General features: G+C 31.5%; 1 protein-coding gene across 1 annotated transcript in view; it reads right to left on the bottom strand.

Annotated features, from left to right (window-relative positions):
• The window catches only part of LOC129220750 (aprataxin and PNK-like factor), a 52074-nt gene extending 39221 nt beyond the window's left edge, over positions 1 to 12853 (bottom strand). Inside the window, exons 1-4 of the mRNA XM_054855179.1 lie at positions 12644 to 12853; positions 9817 to 9891; positions 3264 to 3436; positions 731 to 858 (exon numbers count right to left, since the gene is read on the bottom strand). Coding sequence (XP_054711154.1) covers positions 731 to 858; positions 3264 to 3436; positions 9817 to 9891; positions 12644 to 12739 — 472 coding nt within the window. The 5' untranslated portion in view covers positions 12740 to 12853. The remainder of the gene's footprint in view (positions 1 to 730; positions 859 to 3263; positions 3437 to 9816; positions 9892 to 12643) is intronic.
• Between the last annotated feature and the right edge of the window lie 5262 nt (positions 12854 to 18115).

Below are 18115 nucleotides of genomic sequence, written 5' to 3' on the forward strand. Positions count from 1 at the left end.
ACTTGTTGTTATGAGCTTGAGAAAACTATTCTATTTTCGCTTTTCTTTTGAATATGATGATATTCTACCTTTAAACTGCAAGATATGAAGCAGGCGTGGATCTATGAATTTTGGGCCCCCAGTAACAAAATTTGTAGGGGCCTTACAGATAGGTAGGGGTATATTTGCACCAAAAATGTCTTAGTGCTAGTTTTGCTTTATTTTTTTTTTTTTTATTTTTTTTTCAATTTCTTGGGGCGTTGGCCCTTTAAGGAAGTGGCCACCCCTGTACTGCAGGGTCTGCGAGTATGCAGATCCGGGCCTGAAATGAAGATATTTAAATTTTAAAGCTGATTTTTTGGGAAAATAAGACAGTAAGAGAAATGAGATTGTTTTCATGAAAAGTTGGGAAAAGGCTGATTTCGAGAAAGAATTTTAAAAAGCCTAAATCCATCAAACAACAGAAAAAAATAATTCACAAGCTAAAACCTTATTTTAGCTATCAAACACTAGAATAGGTTGAAAAAAAAAAGAATCAAGTAATCATTAAAATCTTGATAGCAATACTGTTAAAATATTTCAATATCAGATACAAGAAAACAACTTAGCTAGGCAGAATTATGACTTGGAAATACATTAATTATTATGTGCTTTATATACATAAAATGTTAAAATTTTAAAAACTAGTAGAAACTATTTTTACTCATTATAAAATAATACAATGTTTCCACAATCAGTGAAAGAATATTACTTGCGTCACTGTTTAGCTCTTCATTGGAATTACATTTAGCTGAATCTTTATTTCTTTCATTAAGCATACATTCAGATTCGTCACCGGCAGAACCATTTGTTTTCCCACACTGTTTATTTAAGTCATTCCTAAATGCAATAAAAACATTACATTATTATAAATCAAAAAAATAAATGTGGTGTTTTAAGAAAAATTAGAATAAATATTAATTGCATTGAAGTCAGATTACCATTCATCTGAAATTGTTTTTTTTTTTTGAAGTGATAACTTCTTATGGGAGGGTAAACCGATTTGTGACATAACGTGCGTAACGGCACAACTCGCGTCTGGCATTCCTTTCATTCGCGCATACGACAGAAGAGCGCATGGTCGGGGAAATTTTGTTTCTTTACTCTTTGGGTCAGCTTTAAGCGTTAAGTGATAGTAGAAAAAGAAATGAAACAGAAGATGGATGATCATCGCAACTTTACGCAATCTCCTAACGAAAGGTGAGTTTAATACTACGATATAGTACCAATAACATTGTAAACAATATATATTCAATACAGAATTCAATCTTTACATTTATTTTCAAAACACAAACATTTTTGCTATTAGTTATACTAAAAATATCTCGCTTCATTTAGGGTTTTGAACTGTGATAAGGTGTACATACATATTTTAAACGAACTTCACCCCCGCAGACTCTGCAATGCGGGGGTTGGGAACGCAGAGAAAACAAAAATAATAAATAAACATTTAATTTGTTCACCACAGAGTAAAATCTAAAATGTTTTGTAAGTCTGAGTGTTTTTTTTCTGATAAAGGAAATGTTTAGAAACGACGCATCATTTAATCTATTGTTTTTGCGCTGACATCAAAATTTATGTTTAAAAGTAGTCTGAATGGTGATCAAAGAATAAAATTATTTTTCATTTAGAGCAATTTTGAAGACGGTTCTATTTTTTCCATCTTTTAAACATATTGTGCAATTAAAGCGTCAAAATATAAGAGCAGGAAGCATAGCAGTTTATCAGAATGATCTTGATTTCATAAATATTGTCACTCCAAATATAGGATTACATGTTAATAATGCTACAAGCTTTAATATGGCTACAAAAATGATATTGGTGAAATGTGTATAGTGGAATGCCTCAATGAAGCAAAGCAACAAATTATTATTGCCAACATATATATCTCAAAACAAAAGTATTTCAAGTACTATTCAATTTATTCATAAACAGCTTTTAAATTATACACAAGAAGGTTCTGCTTTAGCTAATGAAGATTATTATACAATTCCTTTAATTTTAACCCAAGATTCTAATGTTAATTTTGCTTTTGATAGAGCTAAAAATTTAGTATCGTTTCTACAATCCAAATTACAATTACAAAAGATTAACAAGTCAAAAGAAGCCGTACTACAAGTCACGGAACTGTACTTGATGTAGCCTTTGCAAGATTTTTAGATAACATACAATGCAAAAATTTAATTGCTTACTATAGCTACCATAAGCCAATTGTTACTTTCGTAGGATTAAATAATGATAATTTAATCCTACAAAAGTTATCACTTCTGCCGAGCATCCTGTGATGCACATTTTTTTTTTTTTTGACAGAAAATGAAAGATGTTAATGGGTTACACATTTGCACAGAAAGCAAGACGAAGGGTCATTGTTTTAAGCTAATGAAATCTCAGGCTGACCTGGAAATTAGGAAAAATTACTACTTTAGTAGGGTTGTGGGCACTTGGAACTGCTTAACGGAAGAGGCAGTAATAAGCAAGGGGGTGGATAGCTTCAAGAGGGCTATTAACCTTTATTGGGGACAAACAAACTGACTATGACCAGCTTAGCTACTGCCAGACAATGTTGCTGGTTGTCATACTTGTGTTTGTGTTACAAATAGGCACGAAAATGGGGGAGGGAAAGAATATTTCTACAAGGGTCAGTTTTTATTTGCAAGTGCATGATCACATTCATTCCAAGTGTATTTGTTCACAAAGGATTATTGGTAAAGAATTGTCTAAGTTAAAAATTAGGATTTGAAAAGAGTAGCAAAATGTACAACACTCTACCCATCCACTATGGTACTGAGGGCAGCTAGAACTCTTAAATCTGTATAGAAAAATGGAAATTTATATGATTAAAGTAACCTATACATAAAAAATGAATGCATTAAACATATTTAAAACATGTACACTATGACTTTTCAAGAAATTAGATTTCAAGAACAGTTATTTCTAATGTGTCATACAAATTTCAACATAACAATTGAGGCAGAGAGAAGCAAAGGTATGTAAGAGGCAAAATTGAAAATTTGGAGATAACCATTACAAATAGTAGGGGAACCTCTACTCTTGTCTTGGGGCAATAGTACTAGTAATCCAGGCAGATGCTGCTGTAAAGCATGATTTAGAAGAAAAAAATTCAACCTAAGACGTTATCTTTAAACGTATTTTACTTGAAAATGTTCACCTTGTATCTATTTGATTTTCACTGCCTCAATTAATGGAACTTCACAAAATAAAAAGAATAATAGAAACAAACTCACTGGTCAGGATTTTTCTCTATTGCAGAATCTCCAACAACAATTAACTGATACCTAAAAGCCCTAGGTAAAAGGGAGAAGGAATCACCATTCTCTAATTTATGTGGAGTGTCTTTCTTTAAGATCTGACCTGGACTATCAGCAGTTGGCTGGTAAAAGCAAGGATTTACATGGGTCTGCAAATAAAATTTAAATTCTGCATTACTAAAAATATAAACAAATAATAAAACAATTTTGAAAACAAATTTAGTACTGTTTCACTCATATTTAGTTCATGTGTTAGTAGTGGTGCACTTTCATGAATGTACATTAGGTTGGAGCATAAGTTCCTTTACCTATTATCATTTATTTAGGAGGGGGGGGGTTACCTAAGGAACAAATAAATCTTAGATTTGTCACAGTCAGTTTACAATGTCATTGTAAAAATTAAGAAAAGAAAAGTAATTACTTTCAAGACAGTAAGTCCCTAGAATCAAAAGTACAATAAAAAATTAGAAAAAGGAATTAAAATTCAAAAATATAACCACAAGGGGGGAAAAATCCAAGAGGCTGAAAATCACAAACAGAACACTCCTATGTAAAGTAGTACAGTAAAAACATCGAATAAATATCTCTAAGAATAAGACATATTTTAAAGCTGAATAATAACTAAAAACTAAAGCGACTTCTAACTGCACTAAGTCTTAACCTTGACAATTAAAATTTAGCTGGTTAGATAGCTTTCTCCAAGTACATAATGCTCTTTAAGCTTTGTTAAACTTACCCAATGCATACTTACAGATCCTTTCAATGTACAACCCTTTTTACTTCCTGTTTATATTAACCTGCCTTACAAATACAAGCTAAAAATACAAATGAAAATTCCTAAGAAACCTTTTCAGTTGATATTACCAAAGGAATTGGATAGTGGAATATAAGTAAATAAGGGGGGGGGGGACTGCCAAAAAATTCAACTGCAAAATAACTAACTTACTAACTTTGATGTAATTATTTCAAAAAATGTGCAAATACCTTTAAGATTCGCAAGTGGAACTTTTTATATTGCGATTTTTTTTTCCTTTTACCTCTAAAATATACATTTCAAAAAAAAAAAAAAATCTGCTTCTTCAATGCGCCAAATTTAAATAGCATGTGGAAGGAAAGGCATAAACTAGTTTTGTAACAAGAAAAATATTCATGAGTTAGGATGCATTTTTGCAAATCCAAAATCTGATATGGCTCATGTCCAGAGGATTATGGATTTTAGACTTCCATGTTTGCTCACTTAACTCAACGAAAAACAATAAAATTCACTAGCATTTTTTAATAATATGCTTTGTACTTTTTATAAAATTCAGTGATTATTGAATGCAACAAATTAAATACCACAAAATGGAACAGAGCAAATATGATTAACAGTTCTATCGAGGGATGCACGGAATGTTTGGCATACTGCATATTTGAAAGGCAAAACGAAATATTCAGCTTAGCCCAGAGCTTTAATATTCACCAACCCAATAGTAAATAAATTTAAATATTTGACAACTAGTAAACAAGTAAATATTTTTTACACAATGAAAGAAAGTTATAGGACAGTACCACAGTACAAAACTAATTCAAATTGCTGTAAAAAAATTCAAATTTTAATTACAAGGAAATACTTTGATGTGAAATTATCATTTACGAGTATTTATCAGTTGATTTGTTACTTAAGAGATTAAGACAGCAAAAAATCACTTGAATAAATTGTAATAGGTCAAGCAATTTGAGTGGGCATAAATGCAAGATTCTTCATTTACTACATAACATGTTAACATGATTATGAGTTGTCAAATCATATATGAGGAAAGAAATTATCAATTTATGCAGGATTACAGAGCCATTTACCTTATTAATATGCTTTTGCTTCAGGAATGATTATATTTTACTCTTTTTATTTATTCTCAATTAATAATTATACTTTATAGGATCTTAAATGGAAATGCATTTACATTTCACAAAAGACACTAATTAAATAAAAAATTTCTACTTTAAATTAGCATTAAAAAAAAGCAATTATTACAGTTAAAAGGGATTAATGAAATATTTAATGTTTCGCTGAATATTAGGGGAGGATTACAATCAAATGTTTAGTATTTAGCAAAGTATGGTCTTCAGTGCTAGTTCTAACACTAGGAAAGCGAATATGAAGTTGAAGCACTTTTGCCACAAAAGCAATTTTTGTATTTTGTTCCCATTTCTTTTCTTTATCATCTTATCTTAAAAATATTTTTATCCATATTAAATAAGGAAAAATAACAAAGACAGTAAAACTTTTTTTTTCAACACTTCAGCAATGCTGAAATACAGTACAAGCTCACTATCAACTCTCTTGGGAAGAGAGAGAAAAAAAAAAGATTAAAAGTTTTCTATTAATCAAGGCTTTGAAAAACTCTTTCTATATATAACAGTTATTCTCATACAATAACACACAAACGTCATATTTTATGCCACCACCTAGCTTTACTTAAAATACTGGGTTTTTTTTGCAGTAACTAACCGTAAAAAAACACTTAGCTTTGCCATAAAAAGTTATTCCTCTTAATGTTTTGCTAGATTCATAGTTGATTTACATAACTCTTTTTGATGAAACAATATTTAGCATTGAATTATTGAATTTCTTGCAATAAATTTGTTGTTTATTTTAATTATTGTGGAAAGTGTACTAGAAAGGATTTTGAAATGAGCAGCAATTTCGACTTTTTCTCAGCTTGTTTTCATCCCCAAACTTCCAAAATTAATTTCATCTTCAATCAATATTACATTCAATTTAAATGTTTCACCAGCCATTTTGTATAAACTATAAAAAAAAAATGGAATAGGACAGCACCCCTTCCATATCCATCCCTATTACTTTTCCCCAAGCTCCATTCTTATATTTTCTAGGATAAAAGATGAAAAACTACAAGCAGACATCTGCAGAATTGTTTCTACTACAAAATTTACAAAAGGTGAATCAAACCTTGCTTCTTTGGCAAAAATTTTGACATGTCAAAAAAAAATAAATTCTGAGACAACTAAGGAGAATAAGTAAAAGTTTAAACGAAAAATGCAAATTTTTTTCTTGAGACATCAAGGGTTTTGAGACATGAGGTTTGACTGTATTTATTATTACTTTGCAGAGTGAAAGGATCAATTTGGCTGTTTAAATTATGTTTTGAGTAAAAGAACTACAAAAAAGATTATTCCAACTCTATTTTTGTTTACACATGAGGTGATAAGTATCAAAACGAGCTTAATCCCTTTTTAAAAATTTATAAGAAGATATTAAAAACATTCATAGAAGTCAATCAGATGTGCGCCCATCGCAGGCGGGTGTTGTTTACGCTAGAGCAGTTAATCTCTTTTGACAGGTCTAAACATGATTATGTTTCAGAAAAATTTTTAAGCAGCTTGTCAAGGAGTACGCCTAACAAGGCTTCCCTGATTCGCTTTTATCGGATTGCAGGTTAGGCCCACATCATAAAAAGTTAAGTAAATTTAGTAATTAAAAATAATTAAGATGCAAAGAACAGTTAAAGGTGAAGGTGATCATATAATTAACCAAAAATGGCAAAACTGCAAGAGCTAAGAGGTAATTTCAACTGCAGCAAAGAAATTTCCTAAATCGGAGTTTAAGAGGAACTAGAAGCATGCTCATTGGACGTTCAATAATCTGCCGCTTAAGCTACGCCTACTTATAATTCAACTAATTTCTAAGTTTGATCAGCAGTTGTTGAAAGGTAGCAGTTAAATGTATCAAGTACATTATTATTTAATTTAGGAACAACTGGGAGATTAAGCTTTTTGGCAGAGACAGCAGTTTTCAATTAGATTGGGAGCATGCAGTGGCATAGCTAGGGAGGGGTGGAGGAGGTGGTCCGTCCCAGGCGGCATTACTCTAGCTCTTATGTACTAGGCCGAATCAACTTTTTTTTTGGAAATTCAGAATTTCATGTTTATAAAACGTTGCCTATATAGTCCCATATGTACCACAAAACATTTATTGACATATCAGCACTACTGTTGGTTTTTCTTTCCCTTTGTATAGAGCTACAAACTGAGGAGTTGGCAGAGGAAAATCAAGGAGCCAAGGGTTTTTCCGCTTTTTTTTTCTATGTAGAATTTAACTACAGGGGAGAAACAATGAAATTTCATAAGTTTTCGTAATAAAAGGATTTAAGAATGTTTCCTAGAAATTTTCTTATCAAAATTAAAAAATGTGTGTCGTAAAAGGCACACGATAGATCTGAAACTTTTAACTCTTTTTTTTAACAGGGTTCGTACTCAATTTCAGAAATAAAATGAAAGAGTTTTGGAGGAGTTTTTGAAGGAGTAAAATGAGATTTTGAAGGAGTACTAATGGGCTGTCATTATATGTCAAAATTTTTTTTTCAACATATTTGACCCTTTCCCCTCTTTGTCACTAAGTGTCACACTTCATTTAACTCCTCCTCTTGTCACATGTCATTTTTTATAAACATATTGTTACAATACTGTGTGATGTCACTTTTTGTCACCCTCTCTCTTCCCCTTGTCACAATTTTGTGAACCTGTCTCCTCCTCAAGACATGACATCACTTGTGGATGACTCATTTTACAATATTATAAATGCGATTTACCAAACAATTGTTTTTTTTTTTTTACAGAATCACTCAATATAGTACATCTACTTATGTATTTTTAAATATTTAAATAATAATTAGACAACCTGACTTTTGCTGCTGAGAGTGTGGTGGAGGGAAAAACAATAATTATGAAACTTGAAAAAATAGCCAAGCATCATTTAAGCATGTTTTACTTCACTTATGAAATGTCTTAAGTCTTCTAATAAAATTTTCACCCTCGACTATTATGACTTAACTATGATCAATTTGTAAATCACATCTACATCTTTATGAAAAAAAATAAATACACTAAATTACTACATCAAAATTGCCCTTGTGACAAAGTTAGTTGTTGGTCGAAGTAGCTCAAGTTAATGTCATAGAGGAAGATTATGTAGTATTGAACTAAAAAGAAGGAGTTTTTATGGAGTTCAAATCAAAATGAAGGAGTTTGAAGGGCCCTTCAAAAAAATTTCCTAAATGAAGGAGTATTGGAGGAGTTTTGAAGGAGCGTACGAACCCTGTTTAACATTCTGAACTCACTTCACCCGCACGTTTTCATTCACGTCACACTCCCTTTTTCTGCGCCGGGCATATTCAAAATGCTTTAAATTGCGTTTTTAGAGCCTCAATGCCGAAAAATTTCTTAGAAGTTCCAAGGGGCAGCTAAAACTTTCACTTTATTGGTAGTTTCAGTTATGGGAAGTTCACACAGCTTTCTCAAGATTTGGGACCCAATGAAAGCTTCAAGATATAGGAATATTCCAGTTATAAGACTTCAAGTCATCGAGAGTTGACTGCAATTCATTAAATCTTCACTATTAAGCTTCTTATTCCAACCACTTAGCAAGATGAATAATTTCTTCAACTGTATGTCTTACAAATTGTCTGGAACTATCTCCAATTTCGTGTAGGTTGGGGTATTGAAGTACAGTCGAACCTCCATATATCGAACTTCCACATATCAAAATTTTCTAACTAACGAAATCCCAGCAAATTTCTATGTTCATTATACAGAAAAATTGTTTCTATATATCGAAAAAATCTCTATAGATCGGAAAAAAATTTCGAGACATTCGTAGATTTTTTTTCCCACTTTAGACAGTTTGTCTCATGAAAAATGAAGATTAGAGAAGAAAATTACATTCACTAAAGGTTGCTACAGAACTCATAAGAAATCTGGGGTTGAAAGGTGTGTAGTTAAGTCGTTGTTCCGTTCTGAAGTTCTTAAATTCCCTTAAGTTTATTTCAAATCTTAGCTGTAACCAGTAACACTGTAAAATCAGTTTCAAATTATCCCTTTTGTTTGTTGATTATCATTTCTAGTCTTCTTAGCTTCAGTAAAAATCATTCAAGTTAAGTAGATTGATTTTTTACTTTTCTCTCGATCACATTGTTAAGACAAAAATCCCCTAATGTTGTGATCAAGTTGAATTGCCGAAGAATATGAAGATGTATGGTTGGTGTAAAAATATAATTTCTGTTAATTTTTTAATCATCAACTTTCATTTAATCCGATACTCGTATAAATTATAAAATGGGTTTCATACACAAAAATTAGTTTTTATTTTAATGTTTTAGGATACTTTTATGATAAAATAAGATTGTTTCCAAATATCGAAATATCTACATATCGAATTTTTTTCTGCAATTTCCTACTTCGATATATGGAGGTCCGACTATACATAAGTTTGCAATTTTATGACAAAGGTAAATTTGAAATACCCTCCATGACAATTCAATGCATAATTGATCATTTTAATCATAACATTTTCTCACACTATATTGAAATGCATATTACATACTGACATGAATAACAGATAAAACCTTTGTTTAGTTTTAAAACACATTACATACCGATACAAAACATTAAAGTTTAAAAATAAATAAATAAAATCAAAATGCCATGGTTATTAACACAAATTAATGATTGAATTACTAAAAAAACTTACAGGTGTGAGGAACACTTCTCCTTTGTTAGTTACTTCCAACACGGCATGATTTCTGGAAACTTTTTTATCAGTACACTACAACGTAATAAAAGAAAAAGCAGGTTAAAATAACATTTAAAATTCATATTTTTTCTACACATAAAAAAGATTAGCTTAAGAATATGAACAATTAGTAAAATAATATCATCAAAACAATAGCATTTCTTAAAGTAACAATTCAAAGAAGCAGATAAGAAAATTCAAGTACTACCTACAATATATGCCTAAAAATATTGATGCATTAGAATTAGAATATACATACAGTGGCAGATCTAGAACTCAAGCAAGGGGGGAGGGAGGAGGCTAACCTCGGTCCAAGTGGAGAGTCGGTTATCGAGAGTCTTACTTGTCGTTTTTGCGGGTACTCCCAATTGGGGGGGGGGGGGGGGGCAGACATAGATAAAATGAAAAGCTTTCTGCGAACACAAAACCAAATTGGAAAATTTTCTGCAAATAATTATTTTGCCTAACTCACCCTTGAATAAAGAATTTAAATTTATATTCAAATATGAAAGAGACAAAAAAAAAGTGCTTTAAATCATTTAATTTTTTTTTTTACAATAACATATAGTTTGCTTATTTTTCACCATCTGAAGAAAACTGCCAAAACCATTTTTTTTACACAAGTGCTTTAAAAGGCTTTTGGAAAAAGGCTGTAACAGAAAAACTCTGGGATTTCCTTAAAAAATCCCTTAATTTTTTTTTTTATTTTTAAATTAACGTTAGCAGTTTGAAAAAGAATTTCTGCAGAGCCAAAAATTTTCTGCGAACGCCGTTTGTGCGTTCGTCTATATTATGCAAGACTGGGGGGGGGGGGGGCATCACCCTTGGGGGACAGTTCAAACATGTTTTATGGAAAAAGTACGAGAGATTTAAGAGAATAGCATATGATATGGCAATATTTTAAGTAAAAATACAGTGATTATTCAGGTGTCCCATTGTGGCCCCACTTAATGTCTCATAGTGGTCCAATGAGACACTTTTCATCGAATTTTTAAAGCCTCATAACTTATTTTTGCTAACATTAAATGCGCTAAATTTAGTGCAATACACTATAATTTGACACCTTTAATATAATCAATATGTTTTTGTGCTTTAGAACTCACCAATGTACAAAAAATATGTTTTTGTCTCATGGTGGCCCACCCTCCCTTATATCTAAAAATAACTACAGCAAAATTTAATCACAAATAAACAAAATTTAGGGATAACCCAGAGCTTATTTTAGCTCAAAGTTCAAGTTTCGTAATTTGTAATCATTATGTAGTTTTTTGGCCATTTACTTACAAAGCTCTGATTTCAACATATTAAAGTTATTTTGCTGCAATTTAAAGTCGTTTATACATACTATTCAAACAATTTTGCTCACTACACCCCGGGGATCATTATAGCGAGTTTTGACAGTAATTTTGCAAATCAATTAACTTACTGGTCAATGATATTTGAATTATATATCATATCATATAGTACATTTGTCAGTATTTAAAAATATAAAATGCTTTAAAGCATCAATTATGTTACTTAATAACATTTATCATCAAGTTACATAAGCAACTCTATTCCAGACTGATGAAGACAAAATAAGAGTAACGGCAGTCCCTGAATGCTGTAACTGAGCTGTTTTGTACTGCTTGCCTTTCAATATCAATTATCATTCAAAAATAAATGTTTCAAACAATACACAGTATATCTTTCAGCTTCACTTCATTTTGTATATTATTTTACAATACAGATATTTTCCCTTTAAAGAGCATTTCTCTAAAATATTTTGGCCTGCTTATATTGGAAGAGTAAATTCTACCTTAGAGCCATAAATAGTTTAACTGAACCCATTATAGTGAATATATTCAGTAAATTACCGCACAGATGAGTGCTAATAAGCACAAAACTGCAATCCTCAGCTGGAAATGACTGAGCTGGCGGTGTATTTCACCATTATAGTGAGTTTGTAACTTTTTTTTTAACTGAAACATTTTTTTTTTTTATGTTGTGGATTGGAGCACTCACAGAGCAAAGTTAAATGAATGACTTGTAAAATAACTTAATAATTTGCTAATTAATCCAAAAGAGTGGATCAACAACAAGCATTGAGGTAAATCAAGCAATAAATAAATGAATTCACTTTATTGCAAGTATACAATTCATTTAATCTAAAGCTTAGGATGCTTTTGGGGAAACATCCTAGTGGTTAAAAGCAGGTATGACAAAAATTCGGACCATATCAACTGTTAAGATTCATGTTTCTGCAAAAACATCCCTATAACAGTCAAAAATATTTAATTATTTGATGCCATAACATAGAAATGTGTGGCTTCTAAGAGGATATTTTGAAAATAATTTAAAAATGTTTGACGACTATGTATTAAATAGGAATTGTATGAAGAAATTTCATTACAGTTGGTATAACACTTCGAATCTTATCGATATTCAAGTAATACAATTTGTAATAAGAGGTCTTTTACGAATAAGAGATATCGATTTGTAATAATGATGGTCTAAGTTCAGAATTAGAATTATTGTATCACGTATTCTGAAACGTTACATATTATAACGTAAGTACGACGAAAGGGAAACATTATATCCGTTACAATTTTCTGGGTTCGCGATGTGCCATTTAAATTATGTTCTGGATGCAGGAAAGAGTTGATTATGTAACATGTATACATTTTATTGATTTTTGTGAAAAATGAAGCTTCACATATTTTTGTAAATATTGTCAGACACACCAACAAGAAGTATTAAGCCTAAATATATTCTTAGTAACATTTATAGATATCTCCATACGTACGCCGAGGAAAGGCCCTCGCCCAATTGTTGTTTTCCCCACCGGAATATCAACGGCCTTTTGTCCATCGTCCAAAGGCTTTAGGGTTATTTTCGTCATGGCGATTTTAAATCATATGTTGCTTATATAATAGCCATACATTATTTAAATTCCATTTAAATCCTTTAGGCTTACAGTTATTAATCGTACCAGCAACGTAAACAAAAACGCTATGCTGTAAATTCCATAGCGCCACCTATGTTGTGAAAATAGCTAGTCTTCTTCAGTTGATGAGCTATCACTTGCTAACCAGTATTCTTATGGAGTACTTAGCAAACATTTCTCTGCGAATTTAAATCGAGTATTATAGTATTCTGAATGGTATTCGATTTTTAAATAAATCCTTTCAGCTTCATTTTTCGATTTATCTTATTAGTAACTGTTACAAATGTTCATTTAAAGATGTCCCACACATCACGCTAGCTTTTAGCTATGTTTATATCCATTGAGTTTTTAAAACCATTTTTTAGCAATGTTGATTTATTCCGCACTCAAAACTTTGTTTATAAAAGAAAATACATTCAAATTTATTTCACACCTTTACAAATTCATTGTTGTTTGCGTGTGAGACTTATTGAAAATATGGATGCACGCTTTTTGAAGTAGCATAAGGGACACCTTATTCAGCGTAATAAGCTAAATCTATGCATAAAAAAATACTCGTAATCAATAGATAGTACTTATTTATTTAAAGAATAAATTCTGAAAGAATTTTTGGGAAAATTTCCTTTTAAAATGATACTTAAAAAAAACTGAACCTTTCTTTGGGACTTTTATGGAGCCCCTTCCCTTCTCAAAGAAAGTAGCCATTGGGGGCCCCCTTTTTTCCAGGGAAAGGAGGGGCAAACAATGATGCTCAATTTCAAATTTTGTCGAAAAACAACAAAAACCACGCTCCACTTAAATGTAAAAACATTATTTTTTCAAAGTCGAAAGGAGGGGGAGTGCAATCCCCCTTGATCCAGGGCTTGATTACCGCACAGGCCAACTGGGTCCGGGCCTAGGGCCCCATCTTTCTAAGGGGCCTCAATTACTTGAAGAATTATGCATAGTATTACGACTACAGAAATAATACACGTATTTTTAAAATAATAGTAGAAAAGTAATGACTTGTTAATAGGAAAAAACTTCTTTAGAGGAGAGTTTTTATTCATTCTGCCAGCAAAAAACTTACCCTGTCAAAATTATGAGGGGCCCCGAAGGAGATTCATGAATGCACACGATAAATGATTTACTTAGTTCTGTGATAGACAAAGAGGAGACAAAAATGCATTCCGCCGAGTTTCAAACTTATAAATCAGCCACTGTATTTCGCTATAGAGTCTTCAGAGGGCCTCCAAATTATTGTGGGTCTAGGGCCTCAATTTTAGTTAGTCGGGCCTAGAGTCCCTATATGAAAACGTAGTTTTCAGAGTTGCGACAACGCGGCATCATTTTCCTATTGGTCGAAGACCGCCTGAGGCAGTGTTTCTTCTTCTCCCGTAGGATTAACATGGAGCGTATGACAGTGCTGTGGAAAAACCCAGAATCTGGAAAATTAAAGGTGAGTCCAAGATTTTAATGCTCATATTACTGTTCTACAATGTTCAAATTATACGTGTGTAGCTTTACTTGAGTGAGTCCATTCCTATTTCTTTAACTATCGCGTAATTATATCAAGAACATGTGTTCCAGTGTGCTAAAATTCCCTTCTGACACTTTATTTGGGTCTTTTATAGTTAGTTTTCCTGTTAAATCGATGATTCCAATCACAACGTTATTGAAAAACAACACTTTAAGACAAGGCAAAAGTTTAAATTGTGTAAATTAAATTTTTTTAACCATAGATCTCTGTATTCGGTTTGGCGCGATCAATTTCGTGCTTGGCGACGAGTGAAAGTAAACAAAACACACACTTGTGATGTACGTGATGATGTCTTAACTTGTGATTTGTATTATAAATGCTGTATGTTGCAGAAATTTTTTTTAAAAATAAATGTGACTTGATATTAAAACCCATTTTAACTTATGTTTTAATGTTAGGGTTTTTATTTTTCTTGATCATTGACAAAAATTGACTTATGTATCGTTTTTAATATTCTTTCAAGCTATAAAACTCCAAGTTAAATCTTCTCTTTATGCAACGTAAGTATTTACAGTGTCAAATTTTTCTTTTTTGAGAGGAGATGCAGAGGAAATAAAATGCTTATAAATTATAGAACTTTCAATGCTTGCTGGCAGTATCTTGTAATAACATTTAGATTGAAGGAAAAACGATTTGTTATGATTTTCTGCCAAATATTTATTAGTTAAAAATTGTAAAAAAAAATGTCAATTCGATTATGAAATTAATGTCACCACATGAATTTGCCAAAGCGTTTGAGGTGGATATGAAGTAGAACATTTGCTTGATACACGGCAGTTTTTATCGATTTTTTAGATTGAGCGAGCCAATTTAAAATGTATTATTTTATTAAAAATTTAATGAATTGTAGGCAGTTTTGGTTATTTTGGTAATTTACTCTTTTTTATTCAACAAGCACGTCACTCACTGTGTGTTCCATCATAAACAGAAAACTGAGATGTTCTAAGTTCGTTTCAAGTAGTGTGTTGGTATTTTTTATTATGCTCTAATTAGGGTTTACTAATTTTTAGGTTGCCTAGTTATTTCCTTTACATGCTACTCTTTCTTTATCACCTGAAGAATAAAGTGCATGCTATCACCCCGCTTCAGGTTAGTAAAAATTTCTATTTTTATTGAGAAAATGATTTTTAAATAATTATGGCCATGATTGATACATAATTAAGTTTTAACAAGTGTTGAATTACCTATGAGATCAGGACCGTTATCATGGGTTTTTGAGATTGTAAAAGTCCTCCCAGCCACAGCTCTTGTTTGTCTAAATTAGGTACATTTAAAGTTTTGCGGGTTGAAATATCAATACTTTTATGATAAAATGCTGAATCAAAGATTTTTTAAGTGAAACTTTTTATGCGAGGGCTTTGAAGTTATGATCCAACCTTTTTTTGTGTGACGAAATGTGGTGGGGATAAGCAATGTCGGTTAGAAGGAAAGCAGTGGCTTGCTTGCCTTCAGGTATTGGAGAAAAGTGAGACATTATACTCTTCTCGCTTCCTTTCTCATTTTGTATGGTTGCATGTACTGCGTTCAGGCAGCGCAGAGATCAGTATGCACATTTGTAATTACTTACTTTAATTATCATAAACAGATCATTTCTCTTCTTAAGAAGGAAGAAGATGATCATTATCAGTAGACACATGTATATAATTTTATGTAAAAAATATGAATAAGAAACACAATCTGAGTTCAAAAGTGTTTGATGAATAGTTAAAATGTTTCATGTCTATCGTGTGTCATTATGACACAACCTGTTTCTTGGAATCAAACTTTAGAAGAATTCTACTCTTCTAGATCAGCAGAAAAATAAGGTACATGAAGTTCTTACCCCACATCAAGTTCGTAAAAATTTCAATATTTGGTGGGAAAATGATTTTTAAATAATCCTATCTCGATTAATGTGGATTTAAATTTTAACTAGTGTGGAATTGCATTTTAAAATAAAGGCTGTCATCGTGGGGTTTTGCGATTATCTGTTAAGGTCAGGGTTCGAAAATATCCGATATTTTGATATACAGTCGAGTCCCGACTTATGCGAGGGATGCGTTCCAAGACCCCTCGCATAAGTCGGAATTTCGCGTTGTGGAAAAAGGTATGTAAGAAATTTTATAAACATAACCAATCATTTTAGACATGCGTAAACACAACCTTAAACAGTTAAAAACCTTTTCTTAACCATACCTTACTGTTTCTTACATAAAGAACTGAATTCCTATTTGTATTTTAAGAAAAAGCCGTTTTATTCAACATAAAATTCTGCTATGATGCACAAAAACAATGATCAATGGGAAAGAAAGACATAAAATAAACCAGTACTGTATGTATGGCATGAAGTAAAGAGAACAAATGCCCTATAGTTGTACTGTACAGTTGATTCAGTAATGATATTTGTAACTTAAAAAAAGTGAAAATGATGATTTATGCTGCAGTTATTCTAATATATTTTTAAATGCAGTTGCTTCATTGGTTCTTTTATAAAGTTTCCATCTATGGCATTACCCCTCTTCCTGGTTTCTTTAATTTACAGTAAAAAACAGCTTCCATTTTCATAATTTTTGCATTTTGCTTGGATACTATTACTCGGTGAACTTTTATGGATTTCCTTTTCTTGACTTTTAATTGTACGTATGGAAGATTTACTCATACCGTCATACCTAATTGTTGTGCGACCCTTCGAAGCATTTTTTGGTTCAGCTTCAGCTTTTCAAGAAGCTTTACCTTTTCTTTAATTGTCAGAAACTTTCTCTTTTTCTTTCTATCTTTACCAACTTTAGATAAAGCAGCGCTCCTAGGTGTCGTTATATTTTGTTAACTTTCGCATTTAGAATGAAAAAAATATAATGGAAAATGAGAAGTAGTTATTTATATAAGCGATAAAAGACTAGTACAGTGTGGGTACTTCTGCTCTCAGTGATTCTAAAGGGATGAAGGTCCGTTCACGAAAAACAATTTATTCACCGCGGTTCCTTTCCGAAAATTTTCATGTTGCAGGCGAGGAATTCACGCTAGCTCAAAAATTCTTTACTGTTGAAAAAATCGCGTTATAGCCATTTCGCGTAAGTCGGATCGCTTTGTAGCGGGAGTCGACTGTATATTGGATATCTTGATATTTATCCGATGTTTTCAACCAATGCAAAATAAAGTGTTTAGTAACTGCTTCCTTATATCAGAGTTATTTATTTTCTTATATTATTATTATAATGCATCAACTTTAAAAGTAATTTTTCTTTCATTATTTATATTCATTTATTACATGTTTATGATTTTGCCTCATCCACTCAAAAAGTAATTCAATTGCATCCAAGTTCATTTCAACCACTCATAAAAATAAATATATAAATAAATAAATATTCAATTTGACAGAGCTTGTCTTAATTTGTTGAAGTCTTTAGCAAATCAATACTTTTGTCAGGAAATAGAACATTGAAATAAAGGGGAATTCAAATGCTCTAAAACAGTGGTGCCCAACATACATCTTTCAAAACTGATTCATGTGGCCAGCTGAAATATCAGGTATAGATAAATGAATTTACTAAAAAATGTGGCTTTATTTTAAAGAATTTAAATTCAAGCATCAGTATATTGCATTCTCTATATTTTTACTTCACTTAAATTTATATATTAAAAACAAACAAAAACAGTTTATAATTAATTTCTTTAGTAGGATGCACTCACATTTTTTCAATCACAATCACAAGTAAGCACTTTGATGAGGTGGTGGCATTCATGTAAAAGTTTAAGACAGGAGTTCAATTTTTTTTCCCCCGCAATCTTGACTAAAACCATTAAAAAAATTAATTCATAATTTTCTGAAAAGT

The sequence above is a fragment of the Uloborus diversus genome, chromosome 4 (genome assembly GCF_026930045.1).
Source record: "Uloborus diversus isolate 005 chromosome 4, Udiv.v.3.1, whole genome shotgun sequence".
NCBI lineage: Eukaryota > Metazoa > Arthropoda > Arachnida > Araneae > Uloboridae > Uloborus > Uloborus diversus.